This window comes from Solanum verrucosum, unplaced genomic scaffold (genome assembly GCF_900185275.1).
Source record: "Solanum verrucosum unplaced genomic scaffold, falcon-dt-bn FXZP01000147.1, whole genome shotgun sequence".
Lineage (NCBI taxonomy): Eukaryota > Viridiplantae > Streptophyta > Magnoliopsida > Solanales > Solanaceae > Solanum > Solanum verrucosum.
The window spans coordinates 3431666-3449957 of record NW_026020343.1 but is presented as its reverse complement, the minus strand read 5'-3'; the positions used below and the strand labels follow the sequence as shown (position 1 = coordinate 3449957).

The window sequence follows — 18292 nt, the reverse complement described above, 5'->3', positions numbered from 1 at the left end:
GCACATGATATTTATGGAGAAGGGCCACAAGTCAAGTGTACAACCTCAGGGTAGACTAAACCCAGTGATAAAAGATGTGGTGCGCAAGGAGGTGATTAAATAGCTGGATGCGGGTATTGTATATCCGATTTCAGACAACAAGTGGGTCAGCCCGGTTCAGTGTGTGCCTAAAAATAAGGCATGACAGTGATCACCAATGAAAAAAATGAGTTGATTCCAACCAGGACAGTGACAGGGTGGCGAATATGCATGGATTACAAGAAATTAAATAAGGCCACCATAAATGATCACTACCCGGTTCCTTTTATTGATCAGATACTGGACAAGTTAGCTGGGCAAGAATATTATTGTTTCCTAGATGGCTATTCAGGATAGAACCAAATTGTGATTGCACCAGAAGACCAGGAGAAAACTACATTCACTTGTCCGTATGGGACATGTTTTCAAGCGAATGTCGTTTGGGCTGTGCAATGCTCCAACCACCTTTCAGAGATGCGTGATGGCTATATTTCATGACATGGTTGAAGATTTTGTGGAGATATTCATGGATGACTTCTCAGTGTTTGGGGAGTCTTTTGACAGGTGTTTAGAGAATTTGGATAAGGTGCTAGCTAGATGTGAGGAAACTAATCTCGTCCTAAACTGGGAAAAATGTCATTTTATAGTGAAGTAAGGGATTGTATTGGGCCATAAGGTGTCAAAGAGAGGGATGAAAGTTGATCGTGCCAAAGTGGAAGTCATTGAAAAGCTACCTCCTCCAATTTCTATTAAAGGGGTGAGAAGCTTTTTGGTCATGCTGGTTTCTACAGGAGATCCATCAAGGATTTCTCTAAGACTACAAGACCCATGTGCAGTCTCCTAGAGAAGGAGATGAAATTCATATTTGATGAGCAATGCATTCAAGCTTTTGAAGCTTTGAAAAAGAAGTTGATAGAAGCTCCAATCGTGACTTCTCTAAATTGGGAGCTTCCTTTTGAGTTGATATGTGATGCAAGTGATGTGGCTGTGGGAGAAGTGTTAGGGAAAAGGACAGAGAAGGTGTTTCACTTAATATATTATGCAAGCAAAACACTGGATGCAGCCCAAACCAACTACGCAGTGACAGAAAAAGAAATGCTAGCCTTGGTATGTGCTTTTGACAAATTTAGATCTTACCTGGTAGGAACTAAAGTTGTTGTTTATACTGATTATACATCTATCAGGTACTTGTTCAACAAGAAAGATGCAAAGTCACTGTTAATCAGGTGGATTCTATTGCTGCAAGAGTTTGACATAGAGATCAAGGACCGAAGAGGTTCTGAAAACCAGATTGTAGATCACTTGTCAAGATTGGAGAGTTCGTCACATGTGCGAGAGCAAGGTCCGATTCGGGAAGAGTTTCCTGATGAACAACTATTGGCACTAGAGGTGATCGAACTACCATGGTATGCAAATATTGTTAATTATTTGGTTAGCGGATTGTTCCCACCGGGTGCAACCACACACCAAAAGAAGAGGCTGATTTATGACTCTCGGTTCTACATATGGGATGAGCCTTATCTCTTCAATCAAGGGCCAGACAAAATGATGAGGAGGTGTGTGCCTGAGTCTGAGATGAGACAAGTGATGGATTGTTGCCACTCGTCTGCATATGGAGGTCATCATGGAGGTGAGCGCACTGCACATAAGGTGCTCCAATCAGTTTTTTTCTGGCCTACTCTATTTAAAGATGTTGTAGGGTATGTTAAAAGTTGTGATCAATGCCAGAGGATGGGGTCTATTTCCAGACGACATGAGATGCCTTTGCATAACATCTTGGAGGTTGAAATATTTGATGTCTGGGGAATCGACTTCATGGGACCGTTCCCTCCATCAAATGGAAAGAAATATATACTTGTGGTTGTGGACTATGTGTCCAAATGGGTTGAGGCAGTAGCTTTGCCTACTAATGATGTGAAAGTGGTTCTGAAGTTTCTGAAGAAGCATATCTTTACTCGGTTTGGAACTCCTAGAGAAATAATCAGTGATGGAGGGACACATTTCATAAATCAATTGGTGAAGAATGTCTTAGCTAAATATGGAGTCAGACACAAAGTGGCTACAACATACCACCCTCAAACTAGTGGCCAGGTAGAAGTGTCAAACCGGGAAGTGAAGTAGATTCTACAGAAAATAGTAAAAGCCCAAAGGAAAGATTGGGCAATGAAGCTTGATGATGCATTACGGGCGTACATGACCGCTTATAAGACACCAATAGGGGTTTATCCCTATCATTTGGTGTTTGGTAAAATGTGTCACCTTCCAGTTGAACAGAACATCAGGCTTACTGGGTAGTGAAGAAGTTGAACCTGGATCCGGAACTAGCCGGGAGAAAAAGGATGGGTCAGCTACATGAATTGGAGGAATTCAGATTCCATGCCTATGAAAATGCTAAGCTCTAGAAGGAGAAAACTAAACGATAGCGTGATAAGCATATTGTGATCCAACTTTTTGAGCCTGGGCAAAAGGTATTATTGTTTAACTCTATATTGCGGTTGTTTCCAAGCAAGTTGAATTCAAAATGGAGTGGGCCATTTGAGGTGGCGCGCATGACCGACCACGGCGCTGTAGAGTTATGGAATGAAGGTAAGCAATCCACGTTCATCATGAATGGACAAAGGGTGAAGCATTATTTCGAACAAGAGGTGGATCGAGAAGAAGAAAGTTTGGAGCTGAGCAATGAATGAGGGGGAGCTGAGTCGTGTCGTGACGTTAAATCAGGCGCTACTCGGGAGGCAACCCATGACTTTGTACTCTAGAAGATATTTGCATTGTATTTTATTTTGATAGGTTAGTTTAGTTTAATTTGAGTTATATGTTAATTCATTTATCTTAAAAGTTGTAAATTGTAATTCAAAAAAAAAAAAAAAAATCTGGGGGAAAAAAATAGTGGAGTCCGCGACAGCTCCACGTCGCGGACTTGTTTTTGCAAGAGGATAGCCCCAGGCGATGATGAAAATCTCTCAAGTCATGTTTGCGACATCTCCGCGTCGCGGACTTGTTGCTGGGAATTATGAACTTTATGAGAGATTAACAATGGAGTCTGTGACAAGAGCGCGTCGCAGACTTGTTTCCACTACGCACAAGTTTCACCATGTGACGACACAAAGTTCACAAGGCATGTCTGCGACAGCTCCGCGTCGCGGACTTGGTAAGTTTTTGGGTTATTTTCATTAAAAAAGTCAGGTTTTACCTGACTTATATGGTAAAACCCGACCTCCATTCCCTTTTAATTCCCAAATTTGTCCCTTAATCCCATTTTCTCTTCTAAATTTCATTCATTCTCCTTTCCCCTTCAACCTTAACTCTTTCGAAGAACAAATTCGTGTCGCGAAGTTGAAATTTCTCACCAAGTTCTCCAATTTTCGTGGGTCTAAGCACTAAAGGTATGTATCTTACTGTTTTGGTTTTTTCTTTGGGATGATTTACTAAAGTTAGGGCTAGTATTCATGTGGATGATGGGTGAATTATTTTAATTTGTTGAAATTGTTGTTCTTTGTAGTTTTCTGCCTATTGATTGCTATTCATGGTGGTAAAATTTGTCGAAATTAATTTGGTTGATAATAGAAAGGAAGCTTTTGTATGGGTAAATTAAAAAATGGGGTTTGTGAAGTCTTGAGTAACAAATAGGTTATGAGGGAAATGATTGAAGTAGAAGGATGATTGTTGGTTCGAATTCTTGAGTAGAATCGAAGTAGTAAGGGTTTGCATGCTTAGAATGGGATGAGTTTTGAGAATAGTATGCTGAAAATAACATTGGGAAGTCTGAGTACCGTGTTGTTTGTGAAGTTGTGCTCGAAAATAAGTGTGGGGTGATCTTCCATAATTGGATCTCAGTAACTGATATGATAATTGTCTGATTGCAGGATAACATGTCAAGCACATAGAGGCCTAGCAAAGCGGTTGCGTCTAGTAGCCGTAAGAGAGTGAGAACGGGTACAACCATTCCCCCAGCACCCGCAGTCCCAAGAGGGTAGACTCAACGATACGAGGCTAAGGTAGTCACCTCTGAAGGCAAGAAGTGGTACAAATCACACACCGAAGCCAAGTACTTCTCGGATGTGATACTTGATGACGTCCAACTAGAGAGGGAGTTCCTTCGCATTATGCGCCGCCTACAAGAGTTGCGAATGGGATTCATCTTTCAGGATCCAACAGAGTGCAATGTTAGTATGGTGCGAGAATTCTATGCAAATTGGAAACCCGATGCTCGTTCTCACTTTGTAACAGTGCGTGGGGTGGAGGTCCCCCTGACACCCTCAGCTATAAATCAAATATTAGGCATTGCAGATGCCCCTTCTGATGTCTTGACGGGGTTAAATATCAGCCCTCCTTATCAGCAGATTCAACACACACTGTGTGGAGCACAGTCCACGGCGAAGTGGATTAGACATGGGCATCGTGGCTATCATCAATCGTATCCTTATGCTCACATGAATCGTGAAGACAGGGTGTGGCTAAAAATTGTAATGAATTGTTTGATACCAATGATGCATTTTACCGAGGTGACGAGAGACCGTGTATGCTTGGTATATGCTCTAACGAAGGACCTACCCATCAATGTAGGAGCGGTGCTAAAATCGGTCATGCGCAAGGCTATAGTGCATAGAGGTAGAACGTATGCTTTTGGTGAACTAATCATTAGTTTATGCAGGAGAGTTGGTGTACCTGAGGAAAGTGTGGACTACATGGCACCTTTGTTCACCACACCCCTAGATGTCACTAAGACCAAAGGCCCAGAAAATGTGCATGGACCCACCCTCACTACCGCTGAGCAAAATAGGAGGGATGATATGATCACGGCGCACATGTTTGGATTGGAAATGTTGCATCATAGAAATGGATGCCGATCTTCAACTCATGAGTAGTTGGATGAAATTGAAATGAAGTACTCCCTAAATGAATTGAGGCATTGTTGGGACTCGAGCCTGCATTTCTGGAGCCAGTATGGGATGATGTTCCAACTGATGAAGACAAGCGACGAACCATGTCGGATAGTGAATTCGATTATGATGCAGATGAGGGTGACCATTTGGCTCTTAAGGGCACCGGCGGTGATGCTGACATGGATGAATGATCAGGGAAATACACGCGCCCTACTTTGTTTCATTTTGATTTATGTCACACTAGGGACAGTGTTGCATTTTTAAGTGTGGGGTGAGAGTACTATATCTATGTAAATAGTTTTGTTTTGTTTTTGCTATTTTGTTTTGGGTTCCTTGGAAGTTGTTTTCGGTTCTTTAGCCAATGACAGCCCCGTTGAACCGTATATAAAAAAAGATTATGTTTCTTAGGATTGAGTCAGTGTCATAGTTGAGTCAAGCCGCCCTATGATAGATGGATGGCGACCATCTTAAAGGAAATTTTCATCATTTGGGTTTGTAGGGTTGGCAGTTAGCTAGGGTTGCGCAACTGCTTTGAGTTAGACTGAAGGTTGAAAATAGTGGATGACTTTGTGTTGAGACATCTAGGCTCTTTTATGTGACTCTAAATGACGTGTGCTTAAAATGAATTTGTGTCAGTGATTGTGAAGTGGTATGTAGTGATCAGTTCTGAGTTGAATGTGTGCCAGGTGTGTAAGATTTGTGTATTCATGGCTGCTAATTGAGGTCCAGAACTTGCCTGGTGTGTCTACATAGCGAAAAAGAGGATAAGGAGTTTAGGAAGTGATATAGGCATTTCTTTGATAGCCCTGATTGTGCTTTCATGTAGCCGCATTGATGTATATCCTTAGTTAACCCCTTCGAGCCCTGAACTTATTCTTTGGTAGCCTAACATGAAGCTAATGTCCGATTTGATCCAAAAGATCCTAAGCGCTTTGTGTGAACAATAGTGAAGGAAACGAAAGAATGAGTGGCAAGCCCCAACATAAGTCTGGCTCGTATAAAAAAAATGATGAATGAATTTAGAATAAAAATGGTGGGAAGAAATGAATGTTGAGTGCCTTACAACAAAGGGTAAAATGGTTTCAAGAAAAGGGGCATAAGAAGAAGGTGATTAAAAGAAGGTCCGAAATTGAAGTTTGTTTTGTATTAAAGCGCTTGGGAATGTTCATATCCACAAACAGTTCCTACCCGCCCCCTAGCCTACATTACAACCCTTAAAAGACCTAATTGATATTGAACTTTCTTATTCTTGAAAGTAGTGATGCAGTACGCTAAGGGCAAGCCTATGGTTTGTTAGTTGTAGCATGAGAATTCTTTTAAGAGCGTGAGCAAAATTTGCTTCCCGCACCTATATGCGCCTTATACGTGAATTTTTATGTTTGAGTAAATTAGGGTGTTCATTTGTGGTGAGGGCACATGTTTAATGAGGTCTGGTAATTGATATAACTGTGGATCCAAAAATTGTGCATAAGTTTGCTGCGTTATAAGAGTCTATTCTTGAGGCTAAATGGTTTTGCTCGAGTTGTCCTGATGAATGCATAGTGTTTGTCGTGTTGTTGTGAAGCTCTAGTAGTTGTTGTGGCCAAAGCTGGAACGCCTTTAGAGAGAAGTGTAGTAGAGTAGTCATGTGTTTGAAATTTTAGAAGTGTTCGAGGACGAATAAATCTTTAAGTGTGGGGTGGTGATCTTAGGCGTATTTTTATGCGTCTAATAACCAATTTACCCATATATATAGTTAAGTTTGAGAGCAATTTCTTAGTTGGAACTGAAATTTTGGAGTCTATTGATTCCGTTTCCTCTAACCACTATGATTAGATGTTTTAGGGTGAAAAACAAATAAGAAGGAGCTAAAAAGGGTACCTGGACAAAGGTCGGAAAATAGAAGACAAAGTTGCTGAGGAGAATGGCCAAGAAGCTGGAAAATACACTAAGAGGGAGCAGCGGAACAAATACCACTTAACAGTGCAGTGCGCGTCAGGGGCGCATCACGGAGAGGATTCTTTTGTGCACAAATTGAGGCGAGGGAGTAGGTCCGCGTCGCGGACCTGGACACCAAAATTCAGTCACGTGTTTTATTTTACACTATAAATAGTCTAGTTTTATTATTTTATCATTATCCAGTTTTAGAAAAATGGGAGAACAACAATTTGGGCGATTGTGCTGACACTATCTAGGGATTTTCTTCTACTCCTTCATTTTGGTAAACCCTTTTATGATCCATAAACATTATTTGATGATGTTTTGTTCTATGAGTAGCTAAGTTCCCTTATTCTAGGGTTGTAGCTACGATTAATGGTGTAATAATATTTGTTTCTAGCATGAAATAGGTTTACTTGTGATTTATGCTTACATTCTTATTTAACTATTTTAATGACTGATCAACATTAAAATAAACTCATAGTCCGCTCTTGAATTCGGAAGATGAATAGAGGGATAGAACAAATAATGTGAGAAGCGTGTTCATTCTAGGGTAAAGTTTAGAGTGTTTCGTATATAGGATAGTCTTATACCTTTATACCGCGCTTGATTAATATGCAAGATGATAGCTTAATGCTCCGCTATTGGTTCATGCCTATCCCTGCTCAACGATGTAGTTAGGCTGTCGATGGTGGTAGGCGATTAGAGGTCGGGAGATCATGATCGTAAAATTAACCTTGCAAATCCATAATGAGGTTAACCTGTCGAATGCTAGGATAAATTAATGTTATGCCTAAAATCGGTTTATTCTACAACCCTGGAATATTTCCCCAATTTGTGAAATTTCCTTGTTTGAAATTGTTTAAGTGTAGTAATTAGTTTTGGCGATTGTTCAACTTAGTAGTTACAAACAAATTACTGAATTTTCTGTCGCATAAGTAAATTATTTTAGACACAAATAAACTTATTATTTGTTGATTTGAATTTCTTTGGGTTCGATAATCCGGCTCGAAAGAGTCGTTGTACTACTTGAGTGATCACGTGCACTTGCGTGTGCTTTTGGACGCAACAATAAGCCTACCAATTCAAGATATAACATTAGATTATAGAAACCCTTCACATTCTATCATCATCATTCATGAGTGTTAATTAAGAATGTGCTTTCAATCATAACACAATTATATTCTAAACATGATCATAGTTCTTTCATTGAGATCACACACATATACTTCACATCATAATAATACATAGATCCTTCATGAAATTGCCTTCCAAGGCTATACATCAATCACAACCCAAACATCTAATATACTATAATAGATAAGGGAACTAACATGATTCAATAACTAATTCAATATAAACATAAACAATTCAACATACTTTCAAGATTCAATCAATTCCCAATCACAAATCACAACTTAGGATTTTGGGGAAAACATGGGTTCATAGAAGAAATTGACCATAATTCATCATATAAAACCTTTTGAAAACGATTTGGAATTGAACCCATGCATAGATTGAAAACTAGGGTTTTTGGGGAAATTTGGAGACTTGAAAACATCTTTGAAGTTGGCTCCTTGAAAGAAACTAAGTCCAAGATGAAGACTACCATACCTTTAGGGAAGAATTCCACACGAAATTGAAGAAGAGAGCTGCTCCTTGACCCCTAGACTTGACCTTGAACTTGCTCTTCAATGGAGTTTCTAGAGAGAACCTTTGGAGAGGTGGGTTTCTAATTTGTGTTTTGAATAAATGAATTGGAAAAGGAGTTTAATACTTTAAAAACCCTTAAAATACATTAATAAATCAATTATAATTGTCCCCCAACTAAACTAACTCAAAAAGGAATTTATTAAAACACCCCCACATTAGCCGAACCTAAGGCAGTCTACAGGTGTGACCAACGACCCCTGACCTACGGACCGTAGGTGGGGTGACGCCTAGTCCTTCTGGTCTGTGGTTTGGGTTTGAGGGTCACCCTTTGGATCCTTGACCTACGGAGGCCATCCACGGGGCGTGGATGGACCTATGAGGCGTAGGTCCCCATCCGTAGGTCACACCAATTTGGAAGCTTTTTGGTTTTTTTGGGGTCTTGGGGGTTAGGCTTTAGGGTCCTCCTCAAGGACCCCTTGGGTGGTCCTTGGGGAGTCGTACCTTGATGTTTACCCCCTAAACCCCTCAACCTAAGCTCGATAAGACATTCTATCACATGAAATCTCATAACAAACTCAAACGCACACTCGTTAGGCTCTAGTTTCACTTACTAGTTTTCCGGGTCGTTACATGATATGATCAATTTTTTAGGGAAAAAAAGGCAACAATCAAAAATTCAAACTAATCAAAATAATATTTGTGTTTCAAAATCGCAACAATTATAAAATAATAAATAAAAACTCACATCTACAACAATTAAAAATAGAATGATTGCGTTTCAGAATCGCAATAACTATAGAAAAATATTTTTTTTGTTAGAAAGACCCACAATCTTTCAACAAATTTGGCATTTCGAATGGATAACACCATATATTCATGAATAAAACAATATACCAAAATAAATCCTCTAAACTAACATAATATTGGAAGGGGACAACAAATAATTGAGTCGTGCAACCCATAATCCTATTATGTCCATAATCTTCTAAACCTTACCTATGCATATAATAACCCATCCTCCTGTTGTTTGAAGTACAAGATGCTATTGACATGTTATGTTCTTCCATCCACTAAACTCTCCTCCTGAATGAAAAGGTGGACTAGTTTTGATCAACAGTCAATTTCATCTGATGATGATGTTTTGAACCATGTTTTTGCTTCACTTGTAAGAGAGTTTACAAACATGTTAAGTTTTAACATTTTATCAGATAGTAATGTACACCTATTTGTTCAGCATAAATTTCCATAAAAAATTTGAAGTGTTGGAGAGAATTGCTCTCCAAAGGATTATATAATAGCCCTTGACTCTTGAGATCTCTTTGTTTGAGTCCTGCAAAGAAAGCAATGGTATTTTGGGTCTTTTAGCTTCTGACTCAATTGTTGTGATCTTACAAAGATTAATTCAAGAAGTGATATTCAAACAGTGGTCCCAAAAAATCCTTTATTTTTTCTCTTTTGGACTATTTATAGTTTCCTAAAATTTGACCCAAAATTCAATGCATGGCCAACTCGAAGACATTAGTCGGGCTCACTAAACATGTCCGGCGGATCGCCGTTTGTTCCTCTGCTCGCCCTTCATTTCCTTCAGGCTTCAGGTGTTTGAAACTCAATTGACGGACTCGATTGAGTCTTCCTTTCACATTCAGCGGATCGTCGATTACCACCTTGTTCTCCTTTTAAGATTTCACTTTAACTCACAGTTTTTTCACCTACAACGATAGTCTTCTAGTTTGTCCTTTCAGCTTCGATAAGTCGCCGTTTCCTCTTTTAGTTCGTCGACCTGCCTTGAATATTTTCAATTGTGAGCACTGTCACTTTGGATGAGGTCAAGCCACTTGGGCGATCCACCATTTTGGTTAGGCGACCACCAATTGGAAATTTATACTCCTTTCAATATTTTTGACCTCTTTTTCATGTATTCGTATGTCTCTTCCCTTAGCTTTCGTTGATGCAAAACATCACAAATATCATCAGAATCTGACATAAATAGGCATTGAGGACACTAAATATTGAACTAATTAAAAGGCTTCAAATGAGTGTAAATCTACCACTCATCACACTACACTAATACAAATGAAGAGTTCTTTCATTTTGGTGGGTTGGGTGAGTTTAAAATAGAAAAGGGTTGTTGTTTTTAAAAAAAATTGGTAAAAAAGTAAATAAAACCGGGTGAACTATTGAGATGAAGCCATATGCTTATTCGTTAGTTTTAAGGGTATATACAACCCAAAAGATTGACGGTAAGTGTATATATAACCTTAAAACATAACAAAGGGTTTTTAGATATCATTTACGATAGTTCGGGGGTGTATTTGTCCTTTTACCATTCATTTAAACACTTCTCATTTTGAAGATTAAGAAATATCTTAATTTTTTTTTTCAAATTAAAGTAGGATAAACATTTGCTAATAAAAACTGTTATTAGGAAAAGAATTTGTTCAAAAAGAATATAAATAATATATTTATTTTGAAGAAAGGACATTTTTGACCAATTAAGTTACAATAAGAATATTTTTGGACCAAATTATTAACGGCAATGACATTTTTGGACCAAATCACAAAGAAAAGACATTTTTATTCATTTCACATAGTCTAAAAACATTTTTAACCCTTTAGACTCATGCTCAGGTGAATAAATTGTCCTTATCATATTAAAAGATTATATCAAAGAATAACTAATTATTACTATTATTGATTTCTAGATTAGTAAATCTTTATAAAATATGTTTGTTTGAAAGTCTAGAGTAGTACAAATATTTATATATAAAAAATATGGAGATACGTGATTTATCAATGCAACGTCATATGATATAAATTATGATTTACTCATTTGATAATATTATATAAAAATATGAATTTCTTAAAATAATTTGCACAAATTATAATTTTTTCCACAAATTATAGAATTTTTATAATTTCGAGAATGAAGACAATTTAAAATATTTAAATTATGTGTCTAAATAAAATTTAAAATTTGAATCAAGGTGATTTGAAATGATATGCAAAAGTAGGGTTGCTTATTGGATATATCAGACGGATAATCATGCTGAACAGGTTGACTTATCCGATATCGACTTTTAAACTTACTAATCCGCTAGACAATCAATAAGTTATCGGTTGGTTTGGTACCGAGTTAGTAAATAATGGGCGATTATTGAGTGGTGTATTGATTCAATCATTTCATGTGTATTTATTTGGTTCACCCATATATTGATCCCAAATCAAACTAAATATTTTTTTTTAGTTCTATCTAAGCTAGTAATTCTCTAAATGTAAATGAGAAATATATGAAAGTCTAAATTTTGAAAATGCATACACGTAAGTATTTATTTAACAAATATAGTTACGGTAAAAATATAACTACTATAATCTTAATCAGTTAATGGTTAACGATTTACCCAATAAGAAAATTGAGTAATCCACCACTAACTTTAAAATTTTATTTGTTCACCAAACATTAATCCATAATCCAAATCTTCAATTTTGGGATTGAATTGTCGTTATGGATCGAATTTGAACTGCAAAAAGGAGAAAAGTTGTTTGACTTGTCAAAAGAGGTGGAAATAAGTACTAATTGAGTTTCCAATTAGGATTTTTATAGGAAGAAAAATATGCTGTGTGTGGAGATGGGAGACGACAAGGTGAAGAAGGAGGCGATGGAGTTATTGGGGATGTTCCAAGTGCTTCCTCGTCTCGTCGTCTTCGATCTCGATTACACTCTCTGGCCTTTTTACTGGTATACTTATCCCTTTCTCTTTTCTTCTTTCGCTATTCACCTAATTCTGTTTTTAGGTCAGGCTTGCAAAATATGTGTTCTTTCGGAGTTAATAATTTGTATACCATTTACGATAAATATTATCATCTAAGGCAAATTTGAAGTATCTAGCCAGAATTAATTGGTGATAGTAGAGAGCTTTTAGTTGATGATGTTTGTTGTTAACCGTTCAGGCATGTACAACTGATGAAAGAGAAATACATCACGGGTGGAGCTAAGTGGGGATTCGGACTAACCTCGTAGCTTCCGTAGATTCTGTATCAGAAAATTAAATAAATATATATGTATATCAACTTGTGAACCCTTAACAAAACTGATTGACGGCTCAATGGTAAGGAAGGGGGTGTGGGAATGCTTTCACACACTAGATTTGTGCATTAGAACCCCACTATCAACAAAACTCCTAATCCTGGCCTCGCCTCTGAACCCCGCCTTTGAATACCATGACTGAGAAGACTCATTTTACATATGCTAATATCCAATTCCTTAAGAGGATGAAACCTTTGATATGAAGAGCAGTCAGTTATATAAACATTTCAATGCCAAAAACTATGATGGTGTAGATAAAAGGTCTTAGTGCAGTTCTGTGCTCTCTATTTTGTTTGGAAGCTAGTTACAGAGCTTGGTCCATAAAAGTCTTAGTGCAGTTTTGGCATCTCTATTTTGTTTATACACTAGCTACATAGCTTGGTTGATAAAAAATTGATTAACGGTGAGCATGTTTCCTGTTCTATGGGGGACTTCTTGGTTTTAATTTTTTGAGGTCATTATACTTCTGCAAATAAATACATGTAATAGTTGATAGAAGGATTAAAGTTTTATTACTAATAAGGTTTGATTACTAGTGAAAGACGATTCTCTAATATAAATAAGCAAATACCAATGATAGATGAACGAAAGTTCAGTTAATAAAAGATAGTGGTTTAGTAAACTTAATAGACCAAACGATATCAAAGCCAACAATGGCTTGTGGTGCCATTGGTCGAAATATGAAGGGAGATTATCCATCAGTTCCATGTTACAAATATGGGGATTTGAGAAGTAAGAGATGTTTGAATGATGAGAATTTCGTTTATGTTGAGGTTTGCTTCGAGTTGGCTGATATATAATGGTATTATCCAATACTTTGACTTTGTAAGTGGGATTGCTTGGGGATCTGCTCATTGTTGATTACAAAGGTGGATTCTTGGGACGTATTTCTTAACTTTCTATACTTGTGCTTTTGAGAACCAGAATTATATAAACAACTCTCGAGCTCTTTGTCACTAAAAAATGTTTGAAGTGAAAGTCATTGTCCATAGTACCTCTATGTCTTGACTTGAATAGTTTCCTTACCTCTTTCTTCCTTAAAACGTTACACCATTGTGTCTACTATCAACATTGCTTTTTTTTTGTTGTTGTTTTTGTTAAATTTTGCTTAGACTTTGTTGTCTTATATTTTATCTGTTATCATTTAGTGAATGTCTCTCAAAACAGCAAATGCCATCTTTATATCCTCATGGAAAAGATATATTATATGCCCTGAAGGACAAAGGAGTTAATATTGCTATTGCCTCAAGATCACCGACTCCTGATATAGCAAACACTTTTCTTGATAAGTTGGGGCTATCATCATTGTTTGTAGCAAAGGTGAGATAGTGGAAGTTTTTACACTAATTTTCACCTTTACATTCTTTGGTTCAATCTCATGGCAACTTTATTCTCCATTTTGGTTATTTAATTTCTCTCTTACAACAAATATCTACTTCCTTTTGTAGTGTTGATGGACTTTTGTCAACTCCTCTCTGTTGTTTTAGAAAGAAAAATATAGAAGGAGCAAAAATGTAGAGAAACAAATTAAAAGAGTTACTCCCTTTGTTTCACCTTATGCATCTGTGTGTGACTAGATATGGAGTTTATAATGAAGACTTCTGAATATTGTGATTTTAAACTAAAGCTATGTATAACTCATGGAAAGAACCCACTGAATCTTATGGCCGTAAACGTGCTGTGTCATTCTATAAAGGAGTGTCATTAATGGCACAATGGGATTGTTGGAATTGAAAACATACTAAATATAGTAATATGATTTTCTTTTTAAATAATCTACGGAAGAGGGCCAAAACTACCCTCCAACTATTTGATATAGATCAAAAATACCCTTTAACTATTTTTGGGCTCAAAACTACCCCTCCGTCTAACTATTGGATCACTTCTACCCTCCCTTTTAACAGTCTAATATGTGGCACCCAACGTGTAAATAACAACGCCACATGGACGTCCACCTAAGCACACCAATGTGACTAATCACTACAGAAAAAAGCCTAAATTGAGGGGGTTTATTTTACATACAATGGGGTTAGAAACCCCTGCAGTTTGCTGTAGCAGAGGCTTCAATAACCCCCAGAATTAGGTCTGCCATAATTAAGTTGTGGGGGGTTTTCACTAAGAATGAAATTAGGACTATAAGAGGAGGTCAGGGTTTTTAATAGGTGGGTGGATTAGTCAAATTGGTGTGCTTAGGTGGACATCCGTGTAGCGTTATTATTTACACGATGGGTGTCATGTATTGGTCCATTAAAAGGGAGGGTAGAAGTGATCTAACAGTTAGACGGGAGGGGTAGTTTTGACTTTTAAGCCCAAAAATAGTTAATGGGTATATTTGATCCATTTCGAATAGTTGGAGGGTAGTTTTGGCCCTTTTCTAAACAATCTAAAATGCAAGTAGGACAGATAAATTGAAATGGAGGAAGTATATTAGCACGTCTTCATATGGTATGCTGAAGTTGAGTTGTGCCCCATTTAATTAAGAGTTGTAGTACTGTATGATACATGTACTCGTATGCAGTACATTCTAATAGATGATGTCCTTAGTATGGGCATGTCAGTATGTTTCAACTTTTAGTGGATTTTTAAAAAATATGCATGAAGTACCCACACCCTTATTGTCCCAAGGACTTTGATCTAGTGGGAAGAGTGCAACGTTTAATGTGTGGGTTAGTCACATCTCACGGGTTGGAACTTCGTCGTAGCCAAAAGCCTGGTATTTGGGATAAACCCATTATCCAGCCAGTTTCAAACCAAGTGCTTATCAAAAAAGAAATAACTCACACCCTCCCGTTTGACATTGACACCAAAGTCCAAACAGTATGAAGGATCCATGTAACATAGATAGCACCTAGTTTTGTGGTAAAGCATGTTGCCACAAATGCTGGAAGACTTGGTGGCTCATATTGTAACATGTATCTTTTACTAGGAACATGAAGGACATGATTTCGTTGTTTTGAGTAGGTTTACAAGAATGGAGTCTCCAGTGGCTGGGAATTAGAATGCGCAGAGCTGAAAAAAAACCATGAACTAGAATTTGAAATCTTTAGAAGTAAGAAACTTTTTTAAAGGAAATAAAAAGTATGACATAATGCTCTTACAGCTAATAGTATAAGAATTCTTGCACTGATCGGAGATTAAGCAAATTGCATGGTGAACCAAGTCCTTGTGACAAAAAGAGAGGAGCAAAAGTAAAAGAGATGATCTGCCAATGATATTAGATTAATGCTTTATCTGCAGTACTCTAGCTAAGCTTTGAAGGCAAATCCCAGTAAAATCTCCTACTCCTACAGTGAGTAGTTTTATTATGCCAAAGAGCCCTAAAGAGAAAAAAACTAATGGATCATTAATTAGGTATTAACACTGCGAGTATCTAAATTTATAGGACGATCTTCTCTGAAGTCTGAAACACTTGTTGTCAACTAAAGGAACTCTTTTCAAGGAAAGAATAAACAATGAGTCCGGAACACAATGGAAAATAAATTAAAACAACCTGAATAAATGAAACCAGCTCTAAAGCAATGTTGTGGTAGTGCTGCTACACTTCTTTGCCAACTGTTATGCACTAGTATGGTTCACATTTTCAGGTGATTTTGTCATGTATTGCATTCTCTGCAGATAGGGTTCCTCAGTCCTTGGGGGAGGATCACTTTGAGAACTCTATTTGCAGCTGGTGTTTTAAAGAAAAAATAAAATCATGACTGAGGCAAGATCTTTTTTTTTTCACGGACATAAAGCTGCTGATATATGTTGGTTTCCGTAATCTGAATGCTTAGAGTTGCAGGAGATATTTTCCAGTTGGACACACAAGACCGAACACTTTCAAAAGATCAATAGGAGGACAGGGGTGCCTTATAAGGAGATGCTGTTTTTTGATGATGAGGATCGTAATATAGAGGCGGTAAAATATCTTCATTGTGAATTTGCTCCCAGTTATTATTAGTTGATCTTTCTATTATTTCCAACCTGTTGCCTGAAATATTATTTGTAGTAATGTCATGTAATTTGGAGACTCACATGGTTGTTTTATTCTTGGCAGGTTTCAAAGATGGGTGTGACTAGCGTATTGGTGGACGATGGGGTAAATCTTGAGGCTTTGCGGCAAGGGCTCTCAGAGTTTGCTCAGAATTCATCTTCAGGCAAAAAGAACAAAGAAAAACGATTAACAGATTCATCACAAAGTGAGTGTTAATTGCCGCTAAAAGTACTTATTTAGTGGCAATTAAACTATTCTCGTTAATTAATTTCCCCTAAAGATCATTTTTGGCATAGTGTGAGTTACTGTAATCCAACTGTCACAAGATCCCCAGGCAGTTCAGGATTTGTATTTTTCTACATTTATAAAATTCTTTTATGCCAATAATGAATTGTTTGAATTCTCAACACCCATAACTTGTCTAAGAAAGGTTAATTGAAACAATTTAAAACCTTTTTTGTTCAAAAAGTTTTGAATTACAATAAGTTGACCTCCTGTTAACTGTAGACTTTCGTTAATGATATGTGAATATCAGTACATGATTATATAAGGATTGTTTGGTTTGTGGGGAAAAGGATAATGATCATATACAGGATTATTTTATTTGACGTATGGTTGAACTTTCGATTTCAGGATTAACAATCCCAAGATTATTTATAGGAAAAATTACTTAAATACACAACACTTCTTTACCTATTCTCAATATTTCTCTACTCTTTTACTAAAATATAAAAATCCCTTATTTTCCCCCAATTCAACTTAACCGGATACTTTATTAGTTTAAGTATTTGTCCGTTATTAATTAAAGTATCCGCGCTGCTATATTATGCATCCGCCCGTTAATTAAGTATCCGTGCTGCTAACAACTTAATAATTTAAGTATCCGCGATGCTATATTAAGTATCCATACTGCTATATTATGTATTCGAAAAACACAAAAAAAGGAGATTTTTGGTAATTAATGAAAGAGTAGGGAAAGGAAGTAATTTCTTTCTTATACTATGTCATTTGCCTAATTTTTACTTATTTATACCACAATTGTGGTGTTGTTTTCATATTATACCCATAGTATGTTTGGTTAATCGTTTAAAATCAGTTTATTTTGGAGTATTTGGCCAATTTTTTCAAAAAGATCTTTTTGAAAAAAAAAACTATATTTTTAGCTTTTGAAAAACAGTTTTTGTTACTCTAAAAAAAGACTCCACATTTTAAAAATAAACACCTATACAAAAAAAGGGTTTTCTAGATAGCTGTACAGATAACAAAAAATGGTTGTATGTATATGTAAGTAATTAATCTATAATATTGTATAAATAGTGTATATTGTGTATATGTATATGTAAGTAATTAATCTATAATATTGTATAAATAGTGTATATTGTGTATATAGTCGATAACAGTGTATCACAGATGTATATACATATGCATTTACTCGGATCCCCCTCGAAAATCTCAACCAACACAAATTCCTTCTAAACAGTTCCAAATTTTAGATATGAGTTCCTTGCGATGTTTCTAGTCTTTTGATTTATTATTCACTCGATACGATTCACGTTTGTGACACATCGAATTTTAAAATCAAACTTTGAAGAAGCTTTAAAGGATGAATATGGAGTTTTTCAATTTCGACCAACTCGAATCTTCTCTAAACAATCTCAAATTTTAAGTATGAGCTTCTCTTGATGTTTCGATAGCAAATGAATTTCATACATCGTACTACACTTATGCTTATAGGCTTTCATTGATTGCATGATTCATATA

The 18292-nt window shown here is 36.7% G+C and overlaps 2 protein-coding genes across 3 annotated transcripts in view; both read left to right on the top strand.

Annotated features, from left to right (window-relative positions):
* LOC125837375 (probable protein phosphatase 2C 10) overlaps positions 1 to 18292 on the top strand; it is a 1808044-nt gene that overhangs the window by 922685 nt on the left and 867067 nt on the right. The window lies entirely within an intron of this gene.
* Positions 11976 to 16947, top strand: LOC125837383 (uncharacterized). Its single transcript, XM_049516521.1, has 4 exons — positions 11976 to 12210; positions 13707 to 13878; positions 16340 to 16456; positions 16595 to 16947. Exons 1-4 carry the CDS (start codon positions 12086 to 12088, stop codon positions 16745 to 16747), a joined length of 567 nt encoding a protein of 188 aa, XP_049372478.1. The 5' UTR covers positions 11976 to 12085; the 3' UTR covers positions 16748 to 16947.